Source organism: Procambarus clarkii, chromosome 37 (assembly GCF_040958095.1).
Source record: "Procambarus clarkii isolate CNS0578487 chromosome 37, FALCON_Pclarkii_2.0, whole genome shotgun sequence".
In the NCBI taxonomy this organism is placed as follows: Eukaryota; Metazoa; Arthropoda; class Malacostraca; order Decapoda; family Cambaridae; genus Procambarus; species Procambarus clarkii.
In genome coordinates this window covers 10053980-10075633 of record NC_091186.1, presented here as the reverse complement: position 1 = coordinate 10075633, position 21654 = coordinate 10053980, and the positions used below count along the sequence as shown (strand labels likewise).

The window sequence follows — 21654 nt, the reverse complement described above, 5'->3', positions numbered from 1 at the left end:
GCTTGGGGTGCATTCTTTTTGTTGTTCGGTTACGGCTCTTCTCTGCGCATCTTGGCCTCTGGGGCTGTGGACGCATTTTGGGTTGCTCGGATTCCCTTACTTCCCTCCTTCCTGTTCTGAGGTTCGGGTCTCCCGGGTCGTTGGCAAGGGAGACCAACTCTTTTCTTTTCGACCAACTCTTCGTTTTTTTAGTGTGTGGTCTTGTTTTTATGTTAGGGTGCGTGGCATCAGCTTCCCAGATCCTTCCCTCTTTTCCTTGTCTGTGGTGAGGTAGCTCCAGGGAGCCAACGGAGCTTCCCCCAGAAAACCAGCATTGAATGTAATGAAACGCCATTTTCTGAGTGAATCCCATAGGCTCCCCGGCATCCCTCCTTACCTCATTCGGTGGTGTTTTTCTTGCTCTTTGACATCCAGCATAACAACTGAAAGTTGGGTCGCTGGCAGGTAGGTCTGGGGCTCCCCCTTCCCCCTCCTGGGGAAGGGGGTTGTTTGCACAGACAGTGGCGCGGCGACATGATGACGTCATGCTAGTTTGCTAATTTTCGTTTGGGGAGTTCTGTCCACTTGTTCAGCCTTCGGTCGCAATAGTTTTACCAGAGTAGGGGTTTGTTTTGGGGCGCCTACCTTTCTGGGTGCCTGTCCCGGTCGATGGCAGACATAGAATGCTCCCAACCACAGAGGGGTCTTTATAGGCCATTGCTCCTCATGCCTCTCTAGAGGGGGCCAGGTTCTGACTCATGGTCCTCGGTAGGCAAGAACTCCATGTATTGACTGATGCCAGAAAGATATACATATCCATTCGGCCTGAATAGCTCCGGGGAGCCTCCGGGACTAACCCAGAAAATGGCGTTTCATTACATTCAACGCTGGTTTTTTATACTCTTATAGGTATAGATTTTGTTACTCTCCCTCTTTATCTGTTTAGCATTTTTCCAAATCAAATACAGTATGTATGTATGTCCTTTTGAAGGTAAGGTCTCCATTCTTCCAGGTGCTATTTTAAGAAAGCCTCTACTTTGTTAGAAATTAGCAGTCATTCTGCCCTACAACTTTCATCTCATGACACCCTTGCCTATCTCATGAGACCTGCCAATACCTTCTCCCCACTACTACCTACCTATCTCAGGAAAACTCCAAATATTTTCTCCCCATAACTACATACCTATCACCAGAGACCTCTCGATACTTTCTCCCACAACTACGTACCTCTTTCCAGAACACTCTTGATACTTTCTCCTTGTAAGTGCTGACCTATCTCCAGAGACCTCCCTGTACTTTCTCTCATAATTACAGGACCATCATAACAGTATTGTAGGCCCTAGGCAATCAATGCACTAGGGGACTCCCTACCCTTACTTCTTATTTTCTTATGAATAATTTAGTAATTCATTTGATGAATTTCAGCACGATGCATATGTGTGACCGCTGCCCGGCTGTGTTCCCTCATCGTGCTCTCCTTGCCTCACACATTCTGCGTCATGGTGAGAGACGTGTTATGTGCCACCGCTGCGGAAGGAAGTTTTTCACTCAGAAGCAGCTCAACAGCCACGAGGTATGTCACAAAGAAAATGTAATATCGAGTTTATCATTTATAACGAGTATTATCACTGCATTCATGACAGGATGGGTGATCCAGAATTGTTTGTAACATACTATTATTGTATTAGTTTACCTGAACAAGTAAAGTCAATGATTGCTGCTTTAGTGCTACATGATTTCCCATTGTAAAAGACAGGTAGCCTATTAGGCCTATTGGAATCTGCCTAGGCCAACTATGACCTTTACCAGAATCAAACCAACAACAGTTGTCTAACTACTGATTACCTATTTACTGCTAAATGAAGAGAGGAATTCAGGTGAATGAAAACTTGTGAAACCATTTCTGCCTGGGGATCAAACTTGAATACTTTTCATCTGTTTTCACACTAGTCATTCTAGATAGCATACCAATTTCTGCAAAAAATGCTCATTGTAGGAGAGAACATATTATGCGATACTATATCACCATCTTGCAAAATTATCAAGGAGAACATTTACAAGTTAAAAAGACTCGAAAAGTGCAAGGAATGATTGGAATTCAGTCTAAAATGATACAGGAGCTAGCTAGTGACTTGGTTTTGTTGCAGATCTTTTTCAGAATATTTCTGGACCCAACAAAAAGTAGATCTAAATTGGCAATACAAAAATATTACTCCTATCTTCAGGAGAAGCAGACAAATGCAAAAGAAAACTATAAATCAATTAGCCTAACCTCACACATCTGATTGTAACCTTGTAAAATCATCACAATACAGAATGGTAGAATGCAAATTCTGTCTGACAAACCCACTCACTTCCCTGGAAACATTAACATACTACTATATACAGTATATAGAGTAAAGATTCACAGTTGATGTGGTGTATCTACATGGACTTCACTAAGGTATTTGACAAAGTGCCATATAGAAGCCTATAAAAAGGCTTTATAGACCCAAAGCCTATACAAATGCTAAATTACTTGCAATATAGTGAAATTTGTAAATCAGTGGCTAAGACATAGAAAGCAAAGACTTAACCTAAATGAAATAGAATCTGACATGAAAAATATTGCTTGTAGAATGCCATAAGGATCCAGTTTAAGGTCAAGTACATTTTGTAATTTACTTCAATGGCATCAATGATACTTTAACATCATAAACTACATAACTATTTATAGATGATAGAATGATCTACAGAAAATTGAGACTTGAAAAAAAAAACATTGCAGCCTTGCAAAGTGTATATTGCAAATCATCAAAAGGACTGACAAATGCAGACAGTGAGTCACAATAATGTTAATGGAAGATATGTTGACCAAACTACACATCAGAAAATGGAGAAACAATGACATTTTGGTCCATCCTGGACCATTATCATCATGACTTGATAATGGTCCAGGACAGACAGAAATGTCATCATTTCTTCATTTTCTGATGTGTAGTTTGGTCATCATATAGACAAATATAACATGAGGAAACATCTTCATCTTCAAGAGGAAACTAGATTTATTCCTCCAAGGAGTGCCGGACCAACCGGGCTGTGGTGGGTATGTGGGCCTGCGGGCCGCTCCAAGCAACAGCCTGGTGGACCAAACTCTCACAAGTCAAGTCTGGCCTCAGGTCGGGCTTGGGGAGAAGAAGAACTCCCAGAACCCCATCAACCAGGTATCAACACCTTACATGCGAGACATAACTCTAGGCCTCATAGTCACCATGTTGATAATGCAGTTGCGCTACAGATTAATCAAGGAACGGATCTCGGAGTAATAGTTTTCAGAAAATGAATGGTGCTCAACAAGTAGAAAGCCAACCTCAGCTTATGATTAATCATACAAACCTTCAACTTCACAGAAAAGAAAGTGATCATCAGGTTTATAAATTCTTTTTGTGTCCCTGCAACTCACAAGGACTAACTGTAACCAATCATGGAGACCTCACCTACAGTAAGTTATTGTTGAGCTTAAAATAATTTCAACAGAAAGCAACAAATTGTACTAGAATTAAGTTAATTCACATTACGGTAAAGTCTGATGGCTCCAAGATTGACAACTCCACAAACAGACACAAGAGATTGATCTCAATGAGGATCAAGCTACTGATTAAGGCAGATAATATAGATGCAGATGATTTCAAGAGAACCAACATGACTTTTACAAGGTAGTAATTTCCAGAGAACCAAGCAGATAATGGGAAATGCTTTATCACCCATAAAACCACTTGCCAAAGTCATTAAGGCCAAGGCAGAGTTTCAGCTTAAAATACAATTGGAAAAACCTCATTACTTGAATACTGGCCAAAATGCTATGCGTGATAGTGATTTTGCAAGAATGTGAAACTTAACCCCTCAGTTGCACAGCTATTTAAAAGTACATGAAGGTGCACATGACTAAAAACAGTTAACAAATCAAATGGGAAAATTTGCAGATGGCGACTGGAGCACAGGACGAAATCACAGATAATGATTTGAGCACAGGAAGAAATTGCAGATAGTGATTGCAACACAGGAGGAAACCACAGCTGGTGATTAGAGCACAAGCTGAAATTCCAGATAACAATTGGAACAGTTTAAGTATTAACAGCAAAATATGTCTTTCACAACCCATTGTACCTTCTTGTATACTGTATAAACAAATAATTAAATGAGGTAACTTCTGCAAGTCTCTGTATTTCCTGTTTCCACCTCAGCCACATAGAGTAGTGGCCATCGGGTAAATAACAAGTAAATCATTACCAGATAACATGGTGGGAACCTCATAAGCATTCCTGTTCTCCCAACAAAACTATGTGGCAGCCATCTGGAAAACACATACAAAAGTATTGTGTTGTTGGTAAGAGATTATTAAATTTGCCAGATGGCCATTATAAATATATGTACAGTACTGTACATTATTGGATAATAAAGGTGCTATTTAAATATATCATTCACTCTTAAGTTAAAATAATAAATAATCTTGAGTACTCTGGTTTTGACTAATATCCATTGTATAACCTCTTTCTCAGAATCTGTTCCATAGGAGAGCACGCAGCTACAGTTGTGAGACATGCGGTGGAAGATTCTCCACTCTCCGAGTCTTGCGGCACCATATTCGAACTCAGCCTCATCACAAATTTTACTGTCAAGAATGTGGAGTGTCCTACGCACAGAAACAGCAATACCTCACGCACATGCTAACTCATGGCTTGCGGTGCACACTGTGTAATCGATCATTCTCATCAGCAGTTGCAGCACACCAGCATTACCGTACAACCCACTCACAGCCAGAGAACTATACTAATACAAGCACTGTTGTGTCCAATAAGTGTGATATACCAGAAAATGTAACTCCGTGTATTAGGACGCACTCACTCTATGAGCCTCAAGATAAGGGAAGCAAAAAGCAAACAGAAACGTCAGTGAAAGACAAGATAATCATAAAGCAAGAAGAGCAAAATATTAAATTTGAAGCAGAAGACGAAGAAGAAAGTGTGGTGATTGTTGTGTCAACTGAAGGTGATGCAGAAATTACTCACTACACTCAGATAGAAACTCATCAAACACTTCAGCACATAATTGAAGATGACAACAATGACTTTAATATTGAAAATAAAGAAGTCCATCATTACACGTAGCATTCAAATGTACAAATCAATGCCTTGAATCCTACATTTTCAGTTGAAGTGTTTGATATGATGACACTCTTGATCTGTTATGGTTATGGGATTGTACATTTACAATGAAATGATCAGTATGGCTGCTGACCATGACTGTGTGCAGAAAAGCTATGATTGTTTTAAATGATTTCACCTTATGTATGTTTATCCTTTCAGTGGTTTATTTATTGCATGAAGTAACAAATTGGGCCATGTTACCCTGTTAGATTTGTACACTTATTTTATATTTTACAAAAAGAACTAGAGCTTCACATTAATACTAGTCATGTTCTGGGCATAATTCATCATCATTAATTTTGCACCTACTGTATAATATGTTTTGTTATTGGTACAATGTATTGATAAAGACTGAATTTATATCATAATTTTATTTGCATTATTTTCCTTGGTATTTAATGTAGGATTTCCACCACAAGAATCAAAGTTTGTAAAAAATCATAATGTTATGTTAGTGTTGTATGCCATTAGAGAGCAATGTGAGAGCAACAACTGCAAGCAGATATCAACAAAGTTTTTGATTGGGCAGCAGAAAATGACATGATGTTTAACAGTGATAAATTTCAGGTACTCAGGTACGGCAAAAATGAGGATCTGAAACATAATACAGGGTACAAAACACAATCAAATCTGCTCATAGTAGGAAAACAGCATGTCAAGGATTCGGGAATAATGATGTCCGACGACCTAACGTTTAGGGAGCATAACCAAGCAAATATTGCAGCAGCCAGAAAAATGATAAGATGGATTACGAGAGCTTTCAAATCCAGGAATCCCATCACAATGGTTGTACTCTTCTAGTCACTTGTGTTGTCCCATCTTGAGTACTGCTCAGCACTCACTTTCCCCTTCAGAGCAGGAGAGATTGCTGAAATAGAAGGAATACAGAGAACATATACGGCACACATAGACGCGATAAAGCACCTAAATTATTGGGATCGTCTCAAAGCTCTCTAAATGTACTCACTAGAAAGGAGACGAGAGAGATACCAAATAATATACACATGGAAAATACTGGAGGGCCAGGTCCCAAATCTACACAGTAAAATATCAACGTACTGGAGTGAACGATATGGAAGAAAATGCAGAATAGAACCAGTGAAGAGCAGAGGTGCCATAGGCACAATCAGAGAACACTGTATAAACATCAGAGGTCTGCAGTTGTTCAACGTCCTTCCAGCGAGCATAAGAAATATTGCCGGAACAACCATGGACATCTTCAAGAGGAAACTAGATTGTTTCCTAAAAGGAGTGCCAGACCAACTGGGCTGTGGTGAGTATGTGGGCCTGCAGGCCGCTCCAAGCAACAGCCTAGTGGACCAAACTCTCACAAGTCAAGCCTGGCCTTGAGCCAGGCTTGGGGAGTAGAAGGACTTCTAGAACCCCATCAAGCAGGTATCAAGCAGGTAACTGAACTGGAGGAGGGGACTTGCTGGCCGACCATGGGAACGGATGATGGTGCGCCCAGCATCTCTCCTACAAACATTTACGATACCTTTGAGGGTTTTCAGAACCCACTGTTCCTTGCACGCATTCCAATCACGTCGATCTCTCCATCTTAGATGGGGGGGATCCAGAGGGAGTTTTCCTGGACAATAAACATCACAGTATGGTGAACAGATTGGAGGCAAAATGTTGCCAGCGTCCTGAGGTATCCTGTAACCCTCCACGGCCTCACTATCAACATCTAACGTTCACTCAAGGTGGGACGAATTTTCCTGCTTTACCAACGTTCATCATTGCCTTTGATGACGATACACCCTTTGATAGGAGTGTTTTTGGAAATAGCAAGGCACAAAGTGTCCTATATCATGCCATTCCCAAGTTGTTTAAGATCAAAGTGAACGATATCACACCGAATAAACAGAGGAACTTATTGCAGTGGACTACAATCACAGATAGGATCTGAAGCTTTCCAACGTTACTAAAATCTGTGGTTACAAAGTCAGATGCTACTAATCACTGTGTGACCGTTTAGCAAAATATGTGGTCCGATATGTTGTTGACATTAGTGCAGACGACATCAAGGTACAACTTCAGGCTGCTGACATTCCCATCTTCGGTATCACAAAATTTTTGCATAGAACAAATGAAGAACTGAGTGATACTGGCAATGCATTACATACTTTTCTTGACACCTTTTTCCCTGATCGGGTTTGGATTAAGGGCTTCCTCCATAAACTAGAGGTGTACATTCTACGTCCTATACAGTGCTTTCGATGTAAAGGTTTTCACCGTACCTCAAAAGGCTGTACCAACAACATCAAATGTGGGACATGGTCTGGTTTTACACACGTGACTGTGCGTCAGATATACTCTGCTGCTCCAACTGTGGTGGTGATCATGACATTACATTCAAACAATGTCCTTCATACATAGCGGCACACACTAAGGCTCTCCCCGCCGTCAACCTGCTTTACAGTCATGTTCCGCAACATTCGAACTCGGTCCGTCATCAACCACTGTTTTCCACACCGCCGCCACCTTTGCTTGTGCCTGATCTGTCTCTCTAATGTTTCTGTAACCCCAGAGTCCCATTCTCCCACACCATACAATTGAGTCCTGATCTTGTTGACACACTTGTCACTTGCATTGTGGATGCATTCGAGAAGACGCTGGACCGACTCATAACTAAATTTTTTCCACAATCCGTTCGACCCATTCCTGAGGCTGACCCAATGCACCCCTCCTCCACATCTACTATGGTTGACATCCAACCTCCTGCAGCTACCCTTGTTGTCTCCAAAACGTTCGAACCTAGTCTGGAAAACGCCCTCAATAACTCCTTGGCACTCCTTCCCCAAGTTAATCCCAAGGCTGACTTGCTGCAAACCCCAACCCCTGGCACTAAGAGGAAGCAATCCTCAGCTTTCCCAACTTACAAGTGCCCTGCCTATTTTCCTGAAAAACCACATACACCACGTACTCCTGTGATGCATCCTCACTCCACTAACCCCACTAGTGAGAAAGACTAACTAATGAGGTTCCTAACTGGTTTGACTTACTCCTTCATACTATGCATCTGGTCTTTCTGATGTGTGTATCTTCATTTGAATGGTAATCAGGTTTGACTCTGGGGATATGGGCTGATATGAATGTATTTGACCCTGGCATCAGTCAATGCACATGGAGTTCTAGGCCTACCGGGGACCACGAGCCCGAGCCAGTTCTCGTTCTTGTCCATGCCCCTCAGTGAGGCATGAGGAGCAATGGCAGAACATGTCTGCCATTGACCAGGTCAGGCACCCAGAAAGGTAAGCACCCCAAAACAAACCCCCTATTCTGGTGAAAATATTGCTACTGAAAGTCGAACTAGTGGACAGAACTCTCCAAATGAAAACGAGCAAACGAGCATGACGTCACCACATCACCGCACCGAAATCTGCGCAGCTCCCCCTCTCCGGGAGGATAAGGGGGAGCCCCAGACCCCTGTACCCCTGTGCAGGCTATCCACACCACAATTCTGTGACTGATGTGAACTGGCAAGGTCGTGCGCCTCTGGTTCCCGTTTTTCCAGTTCTGTGCCTTGTGGTGTAGTACTGTCTTACGGTGGAGCACAAGCCAGGAGTTATTTAACAAATACTCGGGCTACATGCGCCTAGGATCCCCTTCTCTAGGTGCCTGTAAGTACTGCCTTTGGGGCTTGGGGCCACCTTCCTTAAGTCACCTTGGGGTCTACCTCCACATGGTCTTTTATTGCTCGGTTATTGATCGCCCTTGGAGTCAGCTGGGGTGTTTCATGCACCACTGTTTGTCTCTGGGTAGTGGTAGTTTCATCACTGGTTGGGGCACAGGGTACTGTGCAGCTAGTTTTCACCTCTCTTAGCGGCTGGCTCTGTTTCGCCTGGGCACAATGTCCTCTTGCGGGGTTTTCTTTTGTTTTTGTTTCCCCTGCCTGGTGGGGGGGGGAGGGTTTGCCCCTTGGGTTTGGTCAAACCCATTTATATCTTGGTGGTCTTCCACTAGGCCCCTGTGAGTGTACACATCCCGGGGATTCAACTTTAGCAGTTTGATTGGTAACTTTGGATGCCGGTAAGCAGTACCCTGCCTGGGCTTCCCTTAGCAAGATTATGCAACTAAAAGCCCTGGGAAACCCCGCAGGGGCTATTTGGTTTAATGGATACAACCCCTGGGTCCCCTCTCACTTCGTGCGAATTTAAAGGTTGCTGTCCCCCTAATCTCATGGTGACACTCACCGTTTGTGCCTCCATCATGCTGCCTGTTGAGTTGGTGACACCTTTGACCCGGAATCCTGTGAGTCTTGTTCCTTGTTCTCCAATACACCTAGTTCACTGATCATGATATTGATCAGTGGACTAGGTATTGGTGCAGGCAGCTCTGGCGTTGCATGCTCGATTTGGTTGCTGCAGCGCACTAGGTTAGTTGCTACCCCGGTTGCCCCAAGACTGCCCCGTTTTGGTTATAGGGACCCCAAACTTGGGGGTGTTAGTTGCTTCGACTTTGGTTCAGTCTGCGCTCCTAATGCTGTTCGTCCTGGTCCTTCCTCCCCTACTTCCGGCCCCAAAGCGTCTGAGGGTTTCAGAGTCGGGGCAAGGTTTAATTGGTGTTGAAACTTGGGCAGTTTCGGAGGATGCCCCTTGTGGTCTGGTGACGGAGGCATTCGATCATTTTCCTCCAACCGGAGCTTCTGGGCCTGACCAATGGGCCCCCTTCATTCCTACTTTTTCGGCTGCTCCTACCTTTTCTTCTGAGGCAAAGGACTTGTAGGGCGGCTCGACCCTATGTCCTCATGGGGAAGGTTCTCAGGGTAGGGGAGGGGTTGACTTGGGGGCCTTGGGCCCCATTCGACCCCTGCATGAACATTCCTTGGGTTTTTGTACCCTCTGAATGGGGCTTGATGTTACTGGGAGTGGGGTTTTCTTGTCCTCCCTCCTCGTACGAGTTGGATTTGGCATCAATCCGTTCCCGGTTTGGTTCCGTGCTCCCTTTGGTTCTTCGGTCCCATCCTTCCGGAGGTTTTCGGCCTCCCGCTTCCTGCCTCATGTGGTTCTTTGGTCCCATCCTTCCGTAGGTTTTTGGCCTCCCGCTTCCTGCCTCATGTGGTGCTGGAGGCCATTGCGACTTACCTTCTGCGCAACCCGGATTACACTTTAATAATGGATCTTTCTTCTCTCGTGTTTGGATCTTCTTTTCCTTGCTGGGTTTGTTATGAGGTTCCGGAGTCGTCCGGGCTTGCGGACCACCCATTTTTTTCTCACTGGTGGCATGGAATACGTTCTGTGGGTCCCGCGCACTTAAGTGGTCCAAGGCCCATACAGTGGTCCAGGTTTACCTGGGGGGGTTATTTGGAGCACCTCAAAGTGTGCTTGTTTGCCCCTGCCCTTCATGGGATGTTTGCGTTGTACAGCTTCATATGCAGGTTCCCACCCTCTTGGCTGTACTGATCACTGAGAACTTGTGGTCCCGTAGCCTATTGGCGTTGGTCTTGCAGTTCTTTTCCCTTCTTGAGCTGTCCTCGGACTGGCTTGAGGAGGACGTGGAGGTACTTAGGGGTCGATCCTGGGTCTGGTGTGTTGGTCTCGGCGATGCGTGTATCGTCTGCTCTTTGGAGCTGTTCGCACCGACCTTGCGGGATGTGGTGTCACTGTTTTTGCTTCCTGTTTCACGTGTCGGCAGGCAGTGCTTGCTACCTCCGTGGAATTCACTTGGGCATTGGATCTCTGGTTTTCTTTGCCTTTTTGTCCAATGCTTTTTTCAGAGTATGCATTGGTGCAGTATCCGCAGGCAGCTTATTCCAATTGTCATCCCATGTCGGACTTGTTGGTTCTCAGGGGGGCTCATGAGGGGTCTTCCCGGAAGGGTCGTGCCAGGGCTTGGGGTTCCTCCCATCGTGTATAGGCCAGTGGTGTCAGTTTTGGAGCCGACGCAGCCTTCTGAACCGTCTTCTTCTGGCTGGTGCAGTGATTGCTCTGTGCGGAGGTCGGGTTCATGTAAAAGGGCATCAGCCCTTTTGCGGTTCGTCCCACTGTCATTGCACAGCAGTATTCCACTCTAGAGAGCACAAGCGTTTTGAAAAGTATCATCATCGGTATAGTATCTCTAGTGTGAAAAGTTCTTGTTATCCAACCTGTCATTTTTCTTGTTTTAATCCCTCCCTTTCAACCCAAGAAGCAAATTAGAGATCAGCCCAAGCTTCGTCTTGAGGCAAAGCTCAACGCCTTAAGCCATATTGATGCTCTGTTCACAGAGCATTCTCTCTCTCAAATCATATACACTGATGGTTCCCTACACCGTCCCACGGGTGCAGCTGGAAGTGCAGTTGTCCTGACAATGGGCGATGGCTTGGACTTTGAGTGGGGAGTCCGTATAAACAACTGGGCCTCTACCCTTCAGACCGAACTATTTGCCTTGCTCCTTGCACTGAAATGTGTGCAAGTCTCCAAACTTGATACATTAATTGTAAGTGACTCCTTATCATCCTTAAATGCTCTCAACTCTTTAAGACATAACTGTAACATGCTCGTGTCCGAAGCTAGACACAAATACAACAAAATTATTAAGGATGGTAACAGAGTCCATTTCATGTGGTCTCCATCTCATGTTGGCCTCCGAATGCATGGTAGAGCTGATAAGTTAGCCAAAGAATCTGCCTTTAAAGGAGCTGTTGAGTGTAACCTTGGATTGTCAATGAGCAATCTGAGGGCAGCAGTACACCGAGAACTTCAACAAAATCTTGTAGATCTGAGGCAAAGTGAAATTGACACCAGTAATTCCATCTATCATCATACTATCATGCAAGAGGAGCCACACATCTATGGATCATCCAATAAAATCAGCAGACTTCTAGATGTTACTACTGCTCGGCTTAGACTCGGTTACAAGTATCTCTGGGAATTCTCATTATCTGCTGATGTAGACCTGACCAAATGTAAACTGTGTCAACAAAATTATTCGCACACCCTCCGTCACTATGTGATGGAGTGCGAAAAGATACGTGAATTTAAAAACAATTCTATAACCAATGTTCTAACGATGTGTAAATATTTCATTCAAAATGATCTGCTACCAGAAATTTTAGCCAAATATCCCCAGTTTGGTGACTGTAGATAGTAACTAAGTGATTGTAACCTATCCACCGCTGCCCACTGGATGGGGGGCGGTGTGCAGGACAAACATATCAATTGTGATTCTAGCTCTCCACATATGTCAGTTGCTTAATTTAGAAACTGTACTTGAGGTCGATCTCGAACCCATTGTTGATGTGACGACTTACACTGAATTTTGTAACTAGCTCATCAAGATTGTAACTTGCTTAGCTAAATGAATTGTGGGGTTCAGTCCCTGAGCCCATTATGTGCCTCTGTAACCCATTCCACTACTGCCCACAAGATGGGAATGGGGTGCATAATAAATGAACTAAACTAACTAACTGTGATTTCTGTGTGTATAAATGGTCAGAGTTTCTTTCATCCTGATGCACCTGTTCACCTAGCAGTAAATAGATACCCGGAAGTTAGACAGCTGCTACGGGCTGCTTCCTGTGTGTAGGGAGAGGGAGGGAAATCGGTTGATTGATTGACAGTTGAGAGGCGGGTCCATGAAGCCAGAGCTCAACCCCCGCAAGCACAACTAGGTGAGGACAGGGTGTGTTGTAGAGGCTTAAGAGTTTTGGAGAGAAAGATATCGACTAATGAATTTATATCCTGTGTATTGTTGAGTTCAGGTTCCCAGTTTATATTATAACGTGCACTTATGAGGTTCCCTATTGCTGGTTTGTTGTGTAGTCTAAAGGTAAGTTTATTGGTAACTGAGGGTGTTATGTCCATGTTTGCTGAGAGGAAGGTAGGATAGTGATCAGTTGTTCTGTCAGTGATTATACCAGAGACAAGGAGGGCTGTAATATTAGTCCATATGTGGTCAAAGGTTGTAGCAGATGTTTGAATAATTCGTGTGGGCTTGGTGATTGTGGGGATTAGCATACAGGAGTTCATGTTATTTAGGAAATATTCGACTTAGGGGCAATTTTGTTGACTGAGGTCAATGTTGAAGTCATCTCCCAGGATGATGTGATTTTTGTTGAGTTTGTTGTTGATGATTAGTTTCCTTATATAATCAGGGAATGTAGTTTTGTATTAGTATTGGGAAATCTATAAATAGCTCCAATAGTTATTTACGATTTAAGGGACTTGACCGAGAATTGAGCAAAGGTATATTCACAGCAGTCGTCTCTAATGCTAATAACACTTGTGCAATTGAAGTTATCTTGATAATAGATAGCTGTACCACCTCCTTTTTTGTCAGGCCTGCAGTTGTGAATGGCTTTATATCTGGCAAAGTTGTATATCTAGTTGGGTATATGGTCTTCACTTAGCCAGGTTTCTGTTAAGATAATGAAAAATAGTTTAGAGTCCAGTTATGTTTCACATAACGTTTTGCAACTCCTGCTGTCGAGAAAGTATGGGTCTTACATTCACTCACTTTTTAAACGTTCAAGGCAGGCTATGTCTGAGGACACGTTGGGTATAGGAACAAAGAATATGACGCCGAACGTGATAAGATTGATAAGATTGTTATCTTATCAGAGTCCTGTCGGGCGAACGCCGAATCAGCGCCTTTCGTGTTTCCATTATCTCTCCCCTACTGCAAAATCGGTTAAAGTATTATTGAATAGTTAAACCAAAAACTTAACTTCCACACTTTGACTGTACAACTTGGCGTGTTATTTTAGCTCTTGGTGTTGATGATAAGATCACATTTGGGTGGCGGCGGCGGCGCCGGTAATCTGAGCGGAGTCTTGTGGGAAGCCTGTGTCTATGGCCTGACCCACACGCTATCTTAAGTCGTGTTTATCATCTCAGTAAGCAGTATGTGGAGTCCACACCCAGCCTGCCTGCCTCTCGCACTCGTCCTGTGACGCCCCGCGGGAATATTGGTAGCAGAATAAGCGCCATAGCCACCGGGATACATACAGGAGAGAAACCATTTGCTTCCATTGGATTGACAGCCTAGTGCAGTGCAAGTGAAATTTGATTTTTGAATTAAAAGATACATATTGTGGTGACATTAATTTACAAGCACATTGTATGGAATTGTTTTTAGCATACTTGTGTTAACTTTTAAGTGTTTAGGACTCAAAGAACAACTATTAAGTGACTATACAGTCGTTGATATCATGATCGAGTATTCATACAGTGTATCATGAGTATTCATAGTGTATCATGAGTATTCATAGTGTATCATGAGTATTCATTCAGTAGAGCCTAGAACTTTGCCCAACATAGTATAGTACAGGCCTGTGTTGTGTGCCACAGCCTATCACAGGATCACAGCATTAAAGCTTACATCTGAGCACCAAAACTGAGAGCGTAGCACCAGAGCCTAGCCGTGCGCCTCGCCTGTCCTTCAGTGGTGTATAAACATTAGGCTTGTTAATGTGTACAAGTGTGTGTACGCCCTCGGGGTTGGCTGTGGGTGTGGGGCAAGAGACTCGTGTTACCGGCAGCCGCCTCATATACTTGCACACACATGCATACACACGTACACTCATACGCAACCACACATTAGCGAACTCTTATTCATACGTACTCACATTCACTTGAACGCACACATTAGCGTACTCTTATTCATTCGCACTCACACTCGCTGAACGCACACATTCCACGCACACAAATAACTCGCTTGAAACACGCATACATACTGAGAAAGAGAAGCACACACGTCCCACTGTCAAGGGAAATTGCGAGTGAAGAAGCGAGCCCAGGAGCTAAGTCTTCACAACCGCAAGCAACTTTAGTGTTAAGGTAGCACCCAGACAATTCTAACCCAACATAGCGGTGTTAAAAGCCTATAGTGGCGATACGACACTTTTCTCATAAACATCAAAACAGCTTCCCACTAACACAAATGTTGTTCTGCATGATATAAACATCCGGGGAGTCCCTCAACACAAAAAGCCTAACCTCCCCACCTCGAAAACAAGGAATAATCGCTACCAATATAAGTTCATTAGGAAGGAAGGCTTTTCAACAGGCGGGAGATAAACAGGTGGAGACATATGGTGGCTTGATACACACTTATATATACCTCCATCACATCTATATACCTCTATACCCCTCTCTCCTCTACCTCTATCGCCTCTCTCCACTACCACCATCACCTCTCTCCACTACCACCACACAACCTCCACTACCACCACTGCAACCTACATCGTTGCCAAAATCCTTAAGGAAACGTCCAGTTGGTCTCTCTAACTACCACCGGAACTCATTTTCTCCAACCACAACAAGTACAACCCCGGGCCCTATACCATCCACCACACCATCCCCGCCACAAACACCCCACCACAACCACCCCACCACAAACACTCCATCACCACAACCATCGCCATGAAGACTCGACCAAGCATGAGAGTGGCCTTCGCCCCGCTCCCGCTGGAGGAGGAGGACACAGAGGCAGCTGCCGCTCTGAACCAGGACGCCGACCACCACAACTGGAGCCCCTCCACTACAACTAAGCCCTGCAGCTTCACCTACTGGAGCGAGGTGAGGAATAGGTGCTCCTGTGACTCACAGGAGCACCTCCTGTGAGTCACAGGCTGTGAATATTCACCTAAATAAGTACCCGGGAGTTAGGCAACTCGTATGGAATACTTCCTGGGAGGGGGGGGGAGTCTTAAAACTATATAATTGCTCGTCTTGAAACCCCCTTATATAACTACCTTTGTCTGAGTTAAAGAACTTTCAAGTCCAATAACCATTTCTCAGATCATACTGTTCTACTGTTCATTTGCAACGTACTGCAGTCATCCTCACTTTTTATTCGCTTCATTAGTTTAACATCGTCTGCAGACATGGACACATGTAAGCTTACTCCATGGTAATCGTTCACGCGTATTTGGTACGGGCCCCTAGTAGTAAAGTCCCTTGAGGTACTCCACTCGTTACCTTTTTCCATTCTGATATCTCTTCTCTCACTGTGGCTCTTTGCCCTCTACCCGAGAGGTACTCCTTCACCCACTTTAGTACCTTTCCCATTACGGTGATGAGGACACTGTAGTGAAGATGGTTACAGTGAAGAGGACACTGTAGTGAAGATGGTTACAGTGATGAACCCTGTGTAGTGAAGACGGTTACAGTGATGAGGGAGAGAGGAAATTATCAGGGGGAAAGCGCCAAGCCATTACGATTGTACAGCACTTGGAAAGGGTCAGGATAAGGATCTGGGATGGGACGGGGGGGGGGAGATGAAATGAGATGCTATTATATTGGATATTTATACTCCTTGACCCTACGGTGTGTGAGTTTGCTATAGTTTACCTCACCGTCTTTCATTCATAAACAGGGGGTTTGGCGAGTGCATGGAATGGACTTTGGCCTTTGTTTACAGCCCGTCCTCCAAACAAAGACCCACAGGTTCATTCCATGCACCCGCCAAACCCGCTGTTTATGAATAAAAAACGGTTTACACACGACTCACAACTGATGACATTCGAACACTTCCGGAACAAGTGCTTCGCTGACGATTTTTGGTATGAGGTATGCATCATTTGGAATGCATCGGACGAAGGAGTGGGGAATGGTGGGGGAGGACGAGGTGACGAGGAAGTTGGGTATGGTGGGGACGAGGGGACGGGAATGGAGAATGATTGGGAGGCCAAGGGGATCAGGAGATTGGGGGATTATAGGCAGGACAAAGGGGAGGAGGAAGGGGGGAATGGTAGGGAGGACAAGGGATGGGGAGTGGGAGATTTTAGGGAGGACGAGGGGATGGTGGAGTAGGGAATGGGTTAGGAGGACGAGGGGATGGTGGGGAGGACATAGGGATGGGGGAGGAAGGGCGAGGGGACGGGAGAGTGGGGAATGGATGGGAGGATGGAGGGACAGAGGAGTGAGGAATGGTTGGGAGGACGAAAGGACGGGGGGGGGGGAAATGGTGGGGAGGACTGGAAGATAGGGGGAAGGTTGCTGTGGCTCAGCAACACACATGCGTTGCTGAGCCATAACAGCGTGTGGCCGAGCACAGCTAGTATGCTAATATATTCTAATATTAATTTATATCTATAAAAATTCCCGTTTTGAATGAAAAGCATGTAAAAATTTATGAATGAATCTGTGGGGTCGACCGCTGGGTGTAATGGACATGAGTCAAGGACGGGTTACTGGATGGAATGAACTTGATCCAAGGACAGGCTGTTGTTGATGAGGAGGCTGTTGTTGATGAGGACAGGCTTTTTTTTTTTGCAGGGATATTCCTGCGTGGGCCCTAAGCCTCTGGCTGGCCCACTAAGTGTTCCTTGTTTCTGTTTTACTTGGGCGGAGTAAGTGTATTTATGACTCGTATGGTCGCTTCAGTAAGATTTTGTCCCATGTGTTTAACAACTTCTTCTGCTCTGTTGAATCTAAGTTGAAATCTTAATGGGTTTGTAACTGTGCACTGTGTTAGATAATGTTCCAGTGGTCTGTCGGGCATTTCTCCACAGTGTTGACATTTCCTCTCATCTTCCGGAACCTGTAAGCCTATTTCCCATGCACATGAGTATCCAAGCCTGATGCGATGTAAGTGTACTTCTGTCGTTCTACTGCTCCCTTTCATCATACTAAGTGGTTCGTAGTTGGTTGAATTCTTGTACCAATTCGTAGATCCTGATGTTGCAACTGCTGTGTTGTGGTCACTGTACATCTTTTGCATTGCTCTGTTTCTAATTATTTTCTTAATCTGATAGACTCTGTGGTATGTAAATGTCTACATTTCTTCTCTTAGTTGCAAGTTTTGCAGCTTCGTCTGCAATGTCATTTCCTATTATTCCCACATGACTTGGCACCGACGGCCTTGACGTTTGAGTGTTTGCATTAATGATATGACATTTGTGATCAGATGGATGTTATCACGTATGTGTTCTTGTTGCAAGGTTTCACTGGCAGTTCTCGAATCTGTATGTATGATAACATGTTGTCGGTGTTCAGCAAGAGCATGTTCCAAAGCCTTTTGAATGGCTAGCATCTCTGTTTGTAAAGCCGAACACCCATTTGAGAGTCTCCAACTATTTACAGAGTTTCCTGCTTTAACTGCAGCTCCGGTTTCTTGTCCCTGCTGGTCTACTGATCCATCTGTGAAGTATGTGAAGCTGTCAGATGCCAAGTTTGCTTCTATATGCATCTGTGCAATATTATGTAGCAGATGAGGATTAGTCTGGTTCTTTTTTCCTTCAAGAACCATAATCTTAAAGTCTGCTGGCAGAGATTCCCAAGGGGGCTTGCATGACAAAGTCTGCATGTATTTCGTCGACACCCTTCTCAGTGATTGTGTTTGTTATATCAAATGTATTGATGGTGTTTATCGCACAATGGGTCCACCTGTTGCTATTAGAGGCTCTTCTGTCCCGAGTTAGTGCTCCAGTGATTATATCTTTAAGTGAACTGATTCTAGGTCTAGTCAATATCTTGGTCAGCATGCACGCAGCGATCCCTTTTACCCTTATTTCAACCGACGTTAGCTTGGTTTCTAGTCTTAGGTTCAGTATTTTAGTCCATCTGGGAGCTCCTGTTATGATTCGCAATGCATCGTTTTGAATAACCTCAACGTTTGCCCACTGACCAGGAGAAAGAGTGAGAAAGACAGGCGCTGCATAATCAACTAGGGAACGAACGGCGTGTATGTAAAACATTCTTAACACTTTGTGTCCCGCTCCTAGACGGGGCCCTGTGATTGCTCTCATTATATTCAGTCGTGATTTTGCTTTCTCCTTTAGTTATTGAATTTGCTTGTTGAATGTCATTTTAAAATCTATCCACACTCCGAGATATTGATATTGTGTAACCCACTGAAGGTCAATGTCTTGAATGTGTAGGTGCCTGTCTGGAGTGTTGCCGCCTAGTCTCATTGTCTTAGACTTCTGTGCAGATGTTTTTAGCCCTAAAACACTGCATTCAGATGTTACTTTATCTAATGCACCTTGTGCTTTATATAAAAGTGAAGGACCTGTAATGACTAATGCTATATCATCAGCATAGCTTAGCAATTTAACCCCTTCTGTAAATGTCATGGTAACAAGGTTTTCCATAAGGATGTTAAAAAGACTAGGACTGAGGACTCCTCCTTGTGGAGTACCATTCTCATGCAAGTGGTAGTCCGACACTTGTCCTTGCAACTTTACTCTGGCATACCTGTGACTTAGGTAATCTTGAATCCATGCTAGCATATTTCCCTTTACACCTTTTTTAACTAAGGTGTGTAAAATTGGTTGCGGGCTTGCAAGTTCGAATGCTTTTTCTAGATCAAGGAAGATCACTATAGCTGGACCCGAGTTAACTGTTCCTAATAATGTTGCTATGCAGTTGGCAGTACTTACTCCTCTAGTGAAGCCAAATATGTGTTTATGAAGTCTTCAGTCTTCCACAGTAGCCTATTTAAGACCATCCGTTCTGCAGTTTTACTAATGCACGATGTTAAAAATGGGTCTGTAATTGTCAGGTTCTTTCCGCTTAGGAATTGGTATGATGTCTGACGAACGAGTCAGCCAGCTAGCCTGCCAGTTAGCTATACCAAGCCAGTCGATCAGTTATAGCCTGTCAGCCAGCCAGCCAGCCAGTCAGGTAATTAGCCAGCCACACAGTCAGCCAGCCACTCAGCCACACAGTCAGTCAGCCAGCCAGCCACTCAGCCACGCACCCAGCCGGCCAGCCACTCACCCAGTTATGGAGTCAGATCAGCCAGACCTTCACGATGCGGGATTTCCTGTGTGGAGTGTTGAGGAGTCTTTGTTAGGCTGGTCTGTCAGTGTTACGGGTTGGTGCCCCGGTGTTGGTGCCCCGGTGTTGGTGCCCCGGTGTTGGTGCTCCGGTGTTGGTGCCCCGGTGTTGGTGCCCCGGTGTTGGTGCCCCGGTGTTGGTGCCCCGGTGTTGGTGCCCCGGTGTTGGTGCCCCGGTGTTGGTGCCCCGGTGTTGGTGCCCCGGTGTTGGTGCCCCGGTGTTGGTGCCCCGGTCTCATTGTTCCGTAGTTGGTGCTGTGTTATTGTTCCTTGACACTCCATGTTTGGTTAGTGTTGGTGTCACGCAACTAGTCTGGTGCAAGCCTCGCATTGTTCCTTTTGTTTTTGTGTTGCGCGAGGTTCGTGTTTTATGGTGGTGGTGGTAGATGGTGGTGGTGGTGGTGGTAGATGGTGGTAGATGGTGGTGGTGGTGGTGGTGGTGGTAGATGGTGGTGGTGGTGGTGGTGGTGGTGGTAGATGGTGGTAGATGGTGGTAGTGGTAGTAGGCGGTGGTGGTGGTGGTGGTAGATGGTGGTGGTGGTGGTGGTGGTAGATGGTGGTGGTGGTGGTGGTGGTGGTGGTGGTAGATGGTGGTGGTGGTGGTAGATGGTGGTGGTAGTAGGCGGTGGTGGTAGATGGTGGTGATGGTGGTGGTGGTAGATGGTGGTGGTGGTGGTGGTAGATGGTGGTGGTGGTGGTGGTGGTGGTGGTGGTAGATGGTGGTGGTAGTAGGCGGTGGTGGTAGATGGTGGTGATGGTGGTGGTAGATGGTGGTAGATGGTGGTGGTGGTGGTAGTGGTGGGTGGTAGTGGTAGTAGGTGGTGGTGGTGGTGGTGGTAGATGGTGGTAGATGGTGGTGGTGGTGGTGGTAGTGGTAGATGGTGGTGGTGGTAGATGGTGGTGGTGGTGGTGGTAGATGGTGGTGGTGGTGGTGGTAGTAGGCGGTGGTGGTGGTGGTGGTGGTAGTAGATGGTGGTGGTGGTAGGCGGTGGTGGTGGTGGTGGTAGATGGTGGTGGTGGTAGTGGTAGTAGGCGGTGGTGGTAGTTGGCAGAGGTACAGGTGACATCACCGGCAGTGTTGATGGTAGCCAACAACGTGCAGGTGGCTGGCTGGTTCTGGCGTAGTGATACCATGTCCACGTTGGTGTGGCCAGGTATTGTGGTGAGAGTACTGTGGTGGTGGTGGTGAGAGTGCTGTGGTACTGTGGTGGTGGTGGTGAGTGCTGTGGTACTGTGGTGGTGGTGGTGGTGAGTGTGCTGTGGTACTGTGGTGGTGGTGGTGGTGAGAGTGCTGTGGTACTGTGGTGGTGGTGGTGAGTGCTGTGGTACTGTGGTGGTGGTGGTGGTGAGTGTGCTGTGGTACTGTGGTGGTGGTGGTGGTGAGAGTGCTGTGGTACTGTGGTGGTGGTGAGTGTGCTGTGGTACTGTGGTGGTGGTGGTGGTGAGAGTGCTGTGGTACTGTGGTGGTGGTGGTGGTGAGTGTGCTGTGGTACTGTGGTGGTGGTGGTGAGTGCTGTGGTACTGTGGTGGTGGTGGTGAGAGTGCTGTGGTACTGTGGTGGTGGTGGTGGTGGTGAGAGTGCTGTGGTACTGTGGTGGTGGTGGTGGTGAGTGTGCAGTGGTACTGTGGTGGTGGTGGTGGTGGTGAGAGTGCTGTGGTACTGTGGTGGTGGTGGTGGTGGTGAGTGTCCTGTGGTACTGTGGTGGTGGTGGTGAGTGCTGTGGTACTGTGGTGGTGGTGGTGAGAGTGCTGTGGTACTGTGGTGGTGGTGGTGAGAGTGCT

At 45.5% G+C, this 21654-nt stretch overlaps 2 protein-coding genes across 6 annotated transcripts in view; both read left to right on the top strand.

The window, feature by feature from the left end:
• The window catches only part of LOC123765779 (zinc finger protein 436), a 72427-nt gene extending 66894 nt beyond the window's left edge, over positions 1-5533 (top strand). For both annotated transcript variants that reach the window (XM_069337103.1, XM_069337104.1), the window contains exons 11-12: positions 1405-1552; positions 4518-5533. In XM_069337103.1, the coding sequence (XP_069193204.1) occupies positions 1405-1552; positions 4518-5126 (757 nt within the window). In that variant the 3' untranslated portion in view covers positions 5127-5533. The remainder of the gene's footprint in view (positions 1-1404; positions 1553-4517) is intronic.
• Positions 5534-13774: 8241 nt separating this feature from the next.
• The window catches only part of LOC123765776 (XK-related protein 7), a 33267-nt gene continuing 25387 nt past the window's right edge, over positions 13775-21654 (top strand). The window contains exon 1 of one of the 4 annotated variants that reach the window (XM_069337094.1): positions 13775-15667. In XM_069337094.1, coding sequence (XP_069193195.1) covers positions 15512-15667 — 156 coding nt within the window. In that variant the 5' untranslated portion in view covers positions 13775-15511. Of the gene's footprint in view, positions 15668-19906; positions 20160-20919; positions 21089-21654 lie in introns of those variants that run through there. The other 3 variants (XM_069337095.1, XM_069337096.1, XM_069337097.1) reach the window with 3 other exon arrangements.